The following is a 13,578-nucleotide window of genomic DNA, read 5'->3' as shown; positions in this document are numbered from 1 at the left end:
AATCATCAGGCGAGCAGGTGGAGGATTTGAACCACTGCATGGAAAAGATACCGAGTCACGTCGGAGTCGGTCCAGACACTTTGCAATTCAGTCATTACGAAATAATAATCAGGCTTTTCGTGGCAGCCATTGCCTCTCTCTCAGCTCTCAAACTGCCCAAGGATGAAATCCAGGCCAGGGCTGTGCTGAGTGGAGCCAGACCAGACCAGACTACACTAATGATACACTCCTTTCTACTTTCACTATAAATCCACTTGTGTTCACACACGCACGCACGCACGCACACACGCACACGCACACGCATACACGCACACGCACACGCACACGCACACGCACCACACACAGCTCTCTGACCTGCACAGTGCTGGTACTGTGTTCAGCAGTGGTGTAAAGTAACTAAAGTACATTTACTCAAGTATGGTATTTATAAGGTATAAGGTATTTTTACTTTACTAGAGTATTTCCAGTTTTCAGTACTTTTACTCCTACTCCACTACATCTCAGAGGCAAATATTGTACTTTTACTCCACTACAGTTATTTGAAAACTTTAGTTACTAGTTACTTTGTAGATTTGGATTAATATTACAAAACACACATTACCCACTACAGCCCTATATACATTTCGGCCATTTGAAAATAGCAGATCTACAAGCTCACAATGCGTCGCATCAAAATGACACGGATGCTTTCCCCCGGTCTTAATGGGTTAATGTAACATGCTACTTTATACCTCGGCTGTTAGAAACATTTTTGAAACATTTTGAAAGATCTCGAAAAATGTTGAGAATATTAGAATAATTTAGAAAATCATTAACAAGCACAAAACATCTTCTCTTGTGGGGTCTCTTGCACACAATATTTTCAGATGGGGGGTCCGTGGCCAGATACATCAATTTGGGGGTCCTTGAGATATATGGAGTTTGCATGTTCTCCCCGTGTCCCCTTGGGTAGGTACCCTCACAAAAAACATGCAGTAATCCTGGTCTCTATACTGCCTCCCCCTGGTCAGCCGAGGCGCCTGATGGAGGGGAAAGGAACTGGTTGGAATAACGTGTTCCTTCCACGCGCTACGTCCTACCTGATAAGAAGCGGCCTGCTCACTCCTCATGCGTTGAAGGAAGCATGAGCTCAGTTCTGGGCTCTCCCCAGGCTGTCAGAGGGAGAGTAGCGCCCAGGATTACAAGCTTAGGCAATTGGCACTGGGTGAAAAATGGGTTACAAAATCGTGGGATAAAGATTTAAGAAAAAATAAATGGGGGTCCTTGAGATGAAAATTTTATATATTTATATATTTGAGAACCCACTGCCATAGCACACAGACAGCGAGGGGAGTGTCGGACCAGACCAGACCAGACCAGGCCAAGGCTGGGTTCAGTTGAGAGGGCCGGGCTCTATAGCACAGCCATACCGCTACGCAGCACGCGCTGCAGCACAAAGTGGATGTTTGAACGGATGGACCCATTGGGAGAGAGAGAGAGGGTGACCTGTACCTCACCCTGTGTTAAACTTGCGGGGTTTGCGTTTTAGCTCTGGACCCAAAAAAACAGACACCCCTTTGCACCCCCCCAGCACCCCTTCTTCATTCCTGTCTCATGACTAGAACTAGGCTCTTCGTTGGGAGGGTCCCTCCTTCTAACTGGGAAACAAAGAGAAGGCTCAGAAGAGAGAGAGAGAGAGATCCGTAGCAGAATTTATTTATACTGCTGGGCAGGGAGGAGACTGATATATTGGCTCCAGCAGGCTGGGGGATCTGGAGGGCTTCAGTCCCGGGGTGTCAGAGACGAGGTATATCCTAGGGAGTTGTCTTTAGTCATGACTCTATCACTCCTCCCCTGTTCATTTGTCTGCTTTATGGTTTCCCCCCCTTTTTTCTGCTCGGCTCTATAAGCTCTCACAGACAGGCATTAACTAACAGCCCCCCCCCCCCCCACATTTTGAGAGCCAGTGCTAATATAAAGGGTATTGGTTCTCAAAAGTGGGGTTTCCTTGGGGGGTTTCCAGGGGCTCCCCCAGCAAAATGTGTCAATATATAGCATCACAATAATTTTTAACTTTTATACTTTGGCTATTCAAAAATAGCAGATCTACAAGCTCATAGCTCATACCTTTGAATATATATATTTTTAAAGCGAACATTTGTAACTCAAATCTTTGCTTCTGGGCGGTCCCTGGAACTAAAATATTTTGAGGTGGGGGTCCGCAGCCAAATACATACCATTTTGGGTGGTCCTTGACATGACAAAGTTTGGGAACTACTGATATAGGGAACACCCCCGAGAATGGCCATCTTATTATTAGGAACACCTATTGTTTGTTTGGATATTAAAGATGTATTTTCTATTTTTAATAATAAATGGATTGTCGTCGCCTCCTCCCGCCTCAAGCCAGGTATCAGCTATTAATCTCTCCTTATTATTCTGGAATACATGACTTTGTCAGCTTCTAGGCCCGGCTTCCCTCCAGCAGCGAGCATAGGAACGGAGTCTATTCATATCCCTCATGTATCGATACATCACCGCCATGACCTCATCAAAGAAACATGAGGCGGTGGCATTAAGTCGAGTGCACTAAATCCAGCGCCGCGCCTCGCCGCGCCCCCGCACGCTAGAGACCTTAATGTTCTCTTTCTATATTATGCCTGCAGCCCTCCATGTGTGTACAGGTGTGTGTGTGTGTGTGTGTGTGTGTGTGTGTGTGTGGCAGGCTGCGGCTCCACACGTAGGAGAATGTCAAGGATACGGGTCCGCTCTCGAATTGAGTTTTATTTTTTATATCAATCGTTCTTGGGGGGGACAAGATATAGTATGTCGCTATATCAGTGGTGCTCCAACTTTTCCATGGATGTATTTTACCACCACCTCAAGATATGTTGTTCCAGGGACACCCAGAAGCACAGATCGGAGTTAAAAATGTTCGCTTTAAAAAAATAAATACTGTATATTCAAAGATTTGCACAAAATGTTCACGATTTTTCCAAAAATATCAGATCTGCCAGCTCATAGCGCGGCACTCGGTGCCACGCTATAATAATTATAATACATATAATAAATTTTATTTGTAAAGCACTTTTCATTCAGAAGGAATCTCAGAGTGCCACATGGTAAACCACATCATCAATCATATAAGGTAAAAAAAAAAAGCAGGGTTTAAAAACAGATTTGACTAAGCAACAATTCAACACGAAAATGCCCTCCGAAACAAAAAGGTTTTCAGTCCTATTTTAAAAGAGTCCAGGGTCTGTGGTGCTCTCAGGTCAATAGGGAGGCTGTTACACAGGCGCGGCACTGCCGAGCAGAAGGCCCGGTCCTCCATAGTACGTAGATTTGTACCAGGGACATTAACCCATTAAGACCTGGAACTGTGTCATTTGTAGATTTGAGCTAAAAAGCCTTATTTTACACTTTGGGCTATTCAAAAATAGCAGATCTACAAGCTCATAGCGCGGCACCAAGTGCCGCGCTACGAGCTTGTAGATCTGCTATTTTTGAAAAATCGTGAAAATGTGTGCAAATCTTTGAATATATATATTTTTAAAGCGAACATTTTTAACTCAAATCTTTGCTTCTGGGGGGTCCCTGGAACAAAATATTTTGATGGGGGTTCGCGGCCAAATGCATATCATTTTGGGGTTCCTTGACATGAAAAAGATTGAGCACCACTGATATAGAAACATACGTTTTTCAGAAAACTGTTGGGATTTAGGAGACATTTAGAATCGGCTTCAGGTCTCAATGGGTTAACTCATTGACTGCCAGAGTTAAAACCTCGTTCATAGCAGCCCTTGCCAGCGATTTTCGTGTTTTTTTGTTTCGTTATTTTGTTATTTAATTCACATCTAGAAAGTCTACCTTGACACTTGAATCGTTTTGATCGTTCCACCACCAGAGAGCAGCACATACCAAGCTTGATCGCCTCTCGATCACACTCGCCCCCTCCCAGACCCACTCACACAGTGAAACACATGAACCGGAAGTGAAATGTCTCACATTCTGTTATCGGCGAAAATTACTTTGTGATGCACAACGGGGATGACTGTTCGTCACCCAGACCATAGATTATAGGAGGGGAGGTCTCCGATCGCTTTTCATAGCGTGTGAAAAACCGTTTGTTTCCCTATTATGGTCGAAAATGACTGGGGGGAAAAATGTAAAACCGAAAACGGAACCCAAGTCATGGAACCGGATGCAGTGGTGGTTGAAGTAAGTGGAACCCGAAACTTAGCCTGATTCATAACAGAATAGCGTGATCAGAGCATAAAGATCAATAAAGACGTTAGATCGCATTAATGCGATCCTGGCGGCCAAGCGCGCTATTTATTAGATCGCGTTAATGCGATAATGGCGGCCAATGAGTTAAGGAGGAATCCGCTCGTAGATCTGAGGGTGCGGGTGGAAGTTTGTGGGGGCTTAATTAATATCTGTAGGTAGGGAGGGGTAGGGGTATGTCCATTTATGCAGTTGTGGGTGATTAGAAGGACCTTGTAGTCGATCCTGGCTATGACTAACTATTTCAACAACACAAATCTTGTACGGGGGTCCCTCCCTGGCAGCAAATATTTTCAGATGGGGGTCTGTCGGGGCCAAATACCTATCAATTTGGGGTCCAGTCCTTGACATGCAAAAAGTTTGAGAACCACTTGCTTCTGATGACTGTAGAAACCTCCGCTCAGACGCTGAACATGCAAAAATCAAGCAGCCGGCCCGCTGGAAGTCAGCCACCTCTGCCGGAGGCCAGCCGCTTGAAATGTACTGCCGTACACTTCTATATTTAGAGTCAGGGAAAGTGGGGTTTCCTTTTATTTTGTTGCTGTGCAGGGTGGCAGAGAGAGGGAGCCCCACTTGTAGAGAGGCCCCTCTATAGCCTCAACCAGAATGACTGTTTTCACTGCAAACCAGACACTTCCTCTCCTTCCACACCCTTTGTCTGCCAGGAGTGGTTAAAACACACACACACACACACACACACACACACACACACACACACACACACACACACACACACACACACACACACACACACACACACACACACACACACACACACACACACACACACACGCACACAGGTTAACCCATTCAGAGCGGGAAGGCATCTGTGTCATTTTTTGATTTCTTTGGCTATTCAAAAATAGCAGATATACAAGCTCGGTGCCACGCTATGAGCTTGTAGATCTGCTATTTTTGAAAAATCATGATAATTTTTGCAAATCTTTGAATATATATTATTTTCAAGCAAACTTTTTTACTCAAATATTTACTTCTAAAAAGTAAATATAGTGAAAAAATAAATCAAAATGTTTTCTAAATCTTAACAGTTTAAAAAGAAATAACTTATGTTGCTACATCGAAGGTGCTCAAACGCTTTCGTGTCAAGGACCCCCAAAATGATATGTATTTTGTTGCGGACCCCTATCTAAAAATATGTTGTTCCAGGGACCCCCCAGAAGGACAGATCGGAGTTAAAAATGTTCACTTTAAAAAATATAAATATATTCAAAGATGTGCACACATTTTCAAGTTTTTAAAAAAAATAGCAGATATACAAGCTCATAGCGAGTGCCGCGCTATGAGCCTGTATATCTGCTATTTTTGAATAGGCAAAGTATAAAATAATGGACTAAGTGGTTACACAGATGCGTTCCCGGTCTTAATGGGTTAAACTCACCCTCTTGGATCTCCGCCGCAACTGGGCAGGTGGTCCTTATGAGGTTTCAGCGAGCGTTAGCCATGGGGAACGGCCAAGTTAGGTTTTTTTTCATGTACTTGATATCAACCAGAAGTGCTGTTTTGGACAAAAACCTGACCTTGACTTCACACATGATACTTCCGATCCCTCTCCATTTAGCCAATTAAACTCTATAATACTCTGTTGTACGGAAGTAGCCGATCTACAAGCTATGCATGAATTATTGTGTTTAAAATATCTATTATAGCTGTGCTTAAAGGGATAGTTCACCCCCAAATGACTTTTTTTCATCCCATGGAGACTTGAATTCAGGGATTTTTGTCGCATTCCTAAGCCAATAATTTGGTGACCGGCAGCAGTTCCGGTAGGAGACACAATTAGTCTCCTTTGTGTCTCCTACCGGAACCACTGACTACTGGTCCGCTGGTCATCAAATTATTGGCTTAGGAATGCGACAAAAACAAAACAATATCCATGAATTCAAGTCTCCATGGGGTGACTAATCGATAGAGAAAAATACATCTTATTTTTTTTAAAAGACGTGTGCTTACGTCCTTGGCAGGCAATGTGTTAATGGATGTATAATGACATGCTATGTGATAAAATGACATCATAGCAGAAACAGCACCTTTTAAAATCCCACGGGTGATAAGTCTACAGTTATTATTATTCTTATGTCTCCACAGGAGAACTGCTACTATCACGGTGTGGTGGAGGACCACGCCAACTCCGATGTCAGCCTCAGTACCTGCACTGGTCTCAGGTGAGTGTGTGTGTGTGTGTGTGTGTGTGTGTGTGTGTGTGTGTGTGTGTGTGTGTGTGTGTGTGTGTGTGTGTGTGTGTGTGTGTGTGTGATGATCAGCAGTGGTGGAAAGTCAAGTATTGTAGTACTTGGATACTTTTCAGTATTTCAGTTTTTCTTTTTCTTTTTTATCCCACGATTTTTGTAACCCATTTTTTCACTCAGTGCCAATTGGCTAAGCTGTAATCCTTGGCGCTACACTCCCTCTGCCAGCCTGGGGAGAGCCCCAAACTGAGCTCATGCTTCCTTCAATGCATAAGGTGTGCATGTGAGCAGGCCGCTTCTTATCACCTGACAGGGGGAGTTTCCCCGGTTGGACGTAGCGCGTGGAAGGAACACCCCGGCTGACCAGGGGGAGGCAGTATAGAGACTGCATGTTTTTTTGTGAGGGTACCTACCCTAGGGGACACGGGGAGAAAATGCAAACTCCACACAGAAAGGCCCTTTCGCCAACCCCACCTAGAGTATGGGCACCGATGACACGGAGGAGAGGACACGCCCACAGCGTCCCTGCTGTACTTTTTAATCCACTGCAATTCTTATTCTACAAGCTCACAACACATCACATCGCGACGTGTTGTGAGCTTGTAGATCTGCTATTTTCAAAATGTTGGCAACATTTTGAACTGTTTTGAAAACATTTGTGAAATGTGATCCCCATACTTTTACTCTAGTAAAAGTTTGAATACATTCAAACGTTGTATTTTGGTATTTCTACTTTAACCACCCACTGCTGCTCAGGGCCATGAGCTGTGTGTTAGTGTCCACTTATCATCCTCACACTCGCTGGTGGTGTTGTTTCCGCCCACGGAGCCGGTGTAATGTCCCCTGCTCGCATCAGCGATCAATTTCCCAGCGAGCGAACAAAAGAAGGAAGGAAGGACATTTGAAATCCTCCATCAAGGGCATCTTATAGCTCACCTGGCACAGCCTCTCTATCTGTGGAGGCTGGCTGTGAGACAACAAGCTCCACCGCTCTCTGCTCTGCTCTCATGGACTGGGGGGAAATTAACCAATTTAACCCATTAAGGCCTGTTTCTATGTTTCTATATCAGTGGTTATCAAACTTTTTCATGTCAAGGACCACCCAAAATGATATGTATTTTGCCGCGGACCCCCATTTCAACATGTTTTGTTCCATCCAGGGACCCCCAACGCAAAGATTTGAGTTACGATTGTTCGCTTTAAAAATATTTAACGTTGTGCACACATTCTGAAGATTTTTCAAAAATAGCACCGAGTGCCGCGCTATGAGCTTGTAGATCTGCTATTTTTGAATAGCCAAAGAAATCTTAAAATGACACAGATGCGTTCCAGGTCTTAAAGTGTTAAAGGGATAGCTCGCCTATCCCTTTAAATGGGTTTATCGATTAGTCACCCCATGGAGACTTGATTTAATGGATATTGTTTTTGTTTTTGTCACATTCCTAAGCCAATAATTTGATGACCAGCGGACTATGGGGAGAGATTTGTCTCAAATAGATGTGTGAATCCAATACCAAGATGCACAAATATTCCATGATTTACAAATGTGTTTCCATGATTTACAACTTACTTTTGTAACTTGTAAGTTGGCATTTAAATACATGTGCTATGATTTGTACAATATATGACTATTTGTATCATTTGCAATTTGTAAAAATAATGTATACTTGCAGGCGCATTTATCATAACATATCACTTGTAAATCATCAATTCTGCATGTGAATTGTTGAATCTGCATTTGTGAGTACACCAACACACGCATTTAGTTTTGAGACAAGCTTCACACTTGTCTCAAATTCACTCACAAATACCTGCAGATCCACACGTGTGCTTGGACTGCCCCACCCCCACCCCATGGTAATTACAGCCAGGTGGGCACTGCTACTAATCAGTTAGACAGGAGGGATTTCAGTTGGGAAGCTGACTATTTTACATAATTCAAGGGTGCTGAATCTGAGTAACAATTTCCATGAAATTGCTGCACGCACATTCCCACTAGGCCGAGGAAGAAATGACACTTGAAAATGTTCAAATCAGCCTCATGGTGCCGCTACAACAGGCTGTTTCGCGTTTTTACCTATAACCGCACCGATCTGCGTAAAACTTTGCACGCACACTCCCTAGAGGCCAAGGAAAAACCTTTGCCCTGCATTTTTCACCTTTTAGAGCGCCACCAGGAGGCCGATTTGTGCAAAACACATTTTTGTATATTACTCCTACAGATTCTGTCCAAAAACACGAATCAGTACACCGTATCTCTATAGTCATGTGATCAAGACAGATGTGTCCGATATATATTTCATATTCCATCCTAATTGGCTAACATTGGCTTCCAAAGTTTGCAGGATAGGTCCGTTTTAACAAAATGCCTCAAATCATCAACACAGCGTGCTATATCCATGACATTTTGTACGCCGAGGAAGAAATGCAACCCTTTTCACATTGGCCTGTTATAGCGCCACCATCAGGTCTAATTTAGCAAAACACATCTTTGGAACAAAATGCCTCAAATAATGAATGCAGTGTCCGATTGCCATTGAAATGCCTAAGAAGAAATGGCACCCTTTTCACATTGGCCTATTATAGCGCCACCAGGAGGCCACAATAACCTACTTGACCTGGCGAAGACCTGAGCACTTTTTCTAGTTAATTATCATTCATATTGGAGCTATTAACTATATTTAACTATTTGCCATAACTCTTATAAACATTCATTCGAAAACCTATAACATTTTATTCCATACCGTTTATTCCCATGTAAAAAGTGGCATTCTCAGACTCTCTAAATGTGAATATCATTGAAATTTGATATGAACTATTTAAACAGCTATTTACCATACTCTGAACCAGGATTCCTCAAAGTGGGTAGATCAATATCACTTCAGTTTAACCACTTAGACCCTCTATACTTAGTAAAACGGACCTGAGTTGCACTGTATTGTAACCAGTGGTGTAAAGTAACCAAGTACATTTACTCAAGTACTGTACTTAAGTACAATTTTGAGGTACTTTTACTTTACTGGAGTATTTCCAATTGTCTATACTTTTACTTCTACTCCACTACATCTCAGAGGCAAATATAGTACTTTTTAATCCACTACAATTATTTGAAAACTTTAGTTACTTTTCAGATATAAATTATGATTTTATGAAACATACATTCAACCACTTCAGCCCTATTTTATATCTAGGCTATTTTTGCTTTTTACTTTTACTCTTAGTATTTTAAGTACATTTTGATACCAACACTTGTACTTTTACTCAAGTGAATTTAGAATTTCTGACTTTTACTTGTAACAGAGTACTTCTGCATTGCAGTATTGATACTTTTACTTAAAGGGATACTTCACTTTCGGGCCGGGGACACATTTAAAAAAAATATTAAAAATAAATGAAAAAAGTTATGGAAAATTCATGGCCCCCTCACACATTAGTAGGACACTGCGTGTCGTGAGGGGGCCATGAATTTTCCATAACTTTTTTCATTTATTTTTAATATTTTTTTTAAATGTGTCCCCGGCCCGAAAGTGAAGTATCCCTTTAAGTAAAACATTTGAGTACTTTTTCCACCACTGATTGTAGCCGCCAGGTAACTAACCCAGGTAACCAAGGTAACCAGACAGTCCTGTCAATCATTCAATTATGGCAGATCAGTATAAATGTCCCGGTTACATGGTGTCACTTCCTGCGCCACGCCCTCTCAGTGTTTGTTTGCATCATGGCGTGCTGCTGCTGTGTAGCTGCTGTGTACTTCTATGCTTCACACTCATAACGGTGAGTCAAAGTACTATGGTTCATTGTCAATGGTTTGGTCGGTTGGTTATGGTAAAATGTTGTCTGCCAAATGTTGTCTGCCATGTTGAAATGCATCTGCCTTAGATCATGGTAAACATGCTGTGTCATGCTAGTGGAGCTAGCATTTACAAAAAGGGCAGATCGACAAGGCTGGAATTGCCTCGTCTTGAGGTTATTTTGTATATTTTGAGTTTGGTTTTGAGGAAGTGTTTTGATTTATGCAGTGGTGAAAAAAGTTCTCAAGTTCTTTACTTAAGTAAAAGTACCAATACTGCAGTATAGAAATACTCTGTTACAAGTAAAAGTCGAGAATAAAAATATTGCTTGAGTAAAAGTACAAAAGTATTGGCATCAAAATGTACTTAAAGTACCAAAAGTAAAAGTACTAAAATGTTTGAAAATTGCAGATCTACAAGCTCACAACGCGTCGCACGCGTTGTGAGCTTGTAGATCGGCTATTTTCAAATAGCCTAGGTATAAAATAGGGCTAAAGTGGTTAATGTATGTTTTATAATACAATAATTTATATCTGAAAAGTAACGAGTAACTAAAGTTTTCAAATAATTGTAGTGGAGTAAAAGTACAATAATTGCCTCTGAGATAGTAGTGAAGTAAAAGTATTGGAAATACTCAAGTAAAGTACAACAAACTCAAAATTGTACTTAAGTACAGTACTTAAGTAAATGTACTTAAGGGGAAATCCACCCATTTTCAATATTTAACTATGTCATTAATATAGCATAAAGGAGTTGTGTGGAAATAAGAAAAATTTAAAAAAAAAATTAACATTGCAAAAAAATTTAACATTGCAAAAAATTTAACATTGCAAATTACACCATGATGAGTCATCACAGTGTAATTTGCAATGTTAATTTTTTTGCAATGTTAAATTTTTTTGCAATGTTAATTTTTTTTTTAATTTTTTCTTATTTCCACACAACTCCTTTATGCTATATTAATGACATAGTTAAATATTGAAAATGGGTGGATTTCCCCTTTAGTTATTTTCCACCACTGGATTTATGACTTCCTTTATGTTTTGAAGTGTATTTTTGTATTTTATTTTCCTATGGGAATAATGCATGCTATAAAATTGAGAAATTATTTAATGAAAATCATGAAATAATGATGATTATTTGAGAATTGAATCATGTTATACAAATATAGATTACTGATTTAATTTATTTCACCTGGCCTTTAGGTCAGGGTTTTTTTCGGCTGGAGATCCTGTTGATGGCGAGCCACCCAACTGGACCTGGACTCTGGAGCCCAATTTTTTTCCCTTATACTCCTGTTTGTTCCAATACATCTTTAAGTTAAACCTCTGTCTCTGTTTCTCATTCTTTGGGTTTTCCACACACATTGAGCTCTCAGCCGAACCTGGTATAAAACAATTTAATTTATCCATTAATCCATCTATACTAAAAGCTTGTTATCCTTGCGCAACTGGCTACAGCATGGCGAGCCAGCTAGGAGCTCCATATGTGTGAAACCCATAGAATTGTTTGTTTTTTGCATTTTCAAGTAAAGATGGATTTCATCAAACAATCAGGTGTGGAGTTAGCAGAGTCTGTGATTGTCAGGGGTGACAAAAACACAGCAGAAACGGATGAAATCCTCTTTGCATGTTTGAAAAAATATGGGCCGATTGAACAAGTCACTCCAGTGGATGACCCTACCAGTACGTATCACAAAAACTTGATTGTTGAATTCAAAGACGACTCTACTTTAGAAGCGTTAGAGCCACTGGTGCATCACATGGATGATGAAGGGGTGGTGTATTAAATCAATTCCTTGCAAAAGAGTACGGAGCTACAGTGGGTGGCACACACTGAGAACTACCTTAAACAGATTCTAGAAGTAGCCTCTAGTGGCAGAAGCTTTGAGGTTTTGTTAAAAGATATGCTCACTCATATGAGCAAAGAACTGAGAGAACCCGGTGGAGGGGAGGAGGGATCTGTTCTAAAAGTTGAACAGGAAAGCTCTGTGTCTGACCGGCATGAGCCACAAACAGAAACCGGAGGCACTAGACGTGTCACAAGAACAGTGTCTCTAGCAGGAGATGATTTAAACCCCCCTGACAAACAAAGTTGTGGTGGAACATATATTGAAGAAGGATTTTAGTTCTCATTCATTGTCCCCACTCAGACTCTGTGCTTTCTCTGGGAAATGCCCCAAATCCAGTAATGAAGTAGACTATGAAACATGTTGCTCACAGATTGACTTGCTGCTTGCTGATCCTAGCATGTCTGCCTTACATGTCACCAGGGAATCCTTGAGAGCTTGCTGTCTCCTGCTGCTGATGTAGTCAAAGGGCTGGGCTCTGAAGCTCGTCCGTCACCTACTTGATGCAGCCTTTGCCACTGTCCAGGATGGACACCTAAGCGAGCAGCAGCCATCTGCCCCACAGTTTCCCACGTGTCTGTCTCTTGGGGTTGTAGCACGCCATCGTATTTTCAAGTCTTGTCATTATAATGCAGACCACCTGTAACATAGATCTATCCATTCAGAACACAAGCAGCTGATTGAGTATGTGGAATCTGCATAGGAGCAACTTCTGACTAAAGTCCGACTTCTGTCCACACAGATGTTTTAGGATTGAACTGGGGGGGGACCATGTAACCGGGACATTTATACTGATCTGCCATGATTGACACCCGACTCCCTTTCGATCGGCCGGAGGCGATGGAGACCATCACCCCAGCTGGGACTTCTGCCGACGCACCTGGGAACGCAGATTCGACACCTCCTGTTTAAGCGTGAGGTTCTCGTCCGTCTCGGAGGACGACCAGCGTTTCTGGCTGTGTGTTCTCTTTGGTGTGCTGAAAGTCTTTGCTGGGATCAAACCTGCGGCGGGTGGCTACAGGGAGCTCCGACTTCAGCTATTCCAGCTGGGACTCCTGCCGACTCACCAGGGAACGCAGATTCGACACCTCCTGTTTAAGCGTGAGGTTTTCGTCCTTCAGCTTCACCATGTGTTTTACAGTATCTTCTGTTTGTGATTCTTATGTCCCAGAAGACTAGCGTAAGCTTCAGCCAGACGGTTCAACTCCTCCTGGTTAGAACCGTTCACGTTGAGCAGAACGTCTCTTTCTGCAGCGAATCTATTAAGCTGTTCCTGGAAGGGCTTGACTTTAGCCAACAGCTCATCATATTGTTTCTTCCACTCAGAACTTTCCATTCAGAACACAAGCAGCTGATTGAGTACCTGGAATCTGCATAGGAGCGACTTCTGTCCACACAGATGTTTTAGTATCGGTTTGAATTTATTTCACCTGGCCTTTAGATCAGTTATTTTTTTTATTCGGCT

General features: G+C 42.0%; 1 protein-coding gene across 1 annotated transcript in view; it reads left to right on the top strand.

Moving 5' to 3' along the window:
• adam12a (ADAM metallopeptidase domain 12a) overlaps positions 1–13,578 on the top strand; it is a gene marked incomplete at its 3' end in the record, with an annotated part of 211,479 nt that overhangs the window by 101,547 nt on the left and 96,354 nt on the right. The window contains exon 5 of the mRNA XM_080455765.1: positions 6,373–6,449. Within this exon, the coding sequence (XP_080311891.1) occupies positions 6,373–6,449 (77 nt within the window). The remainder of the gene's footprint in view (positions 1–6,372; positions 6,450–13,578) is intronic.

The sequence above is a fragment of the Gymnoscopelus braueri genome (genome assembly GCF_963280865.1).
Source record: "Gymnoscopelus braueri genome assembly, chromosome: 17".
Taxonomy (NCBI): Eukaryota; Metazoa; Chordata; class Actinopteri; order Myctophiformes; family Myctophidae; genus Gymnoscopelus; species Gymnoscopelus braueri.
Note: the sequence above shows the minus strand (reverse complement) of the source record. Positions and strands in the feature narration are given on the sequence as shown.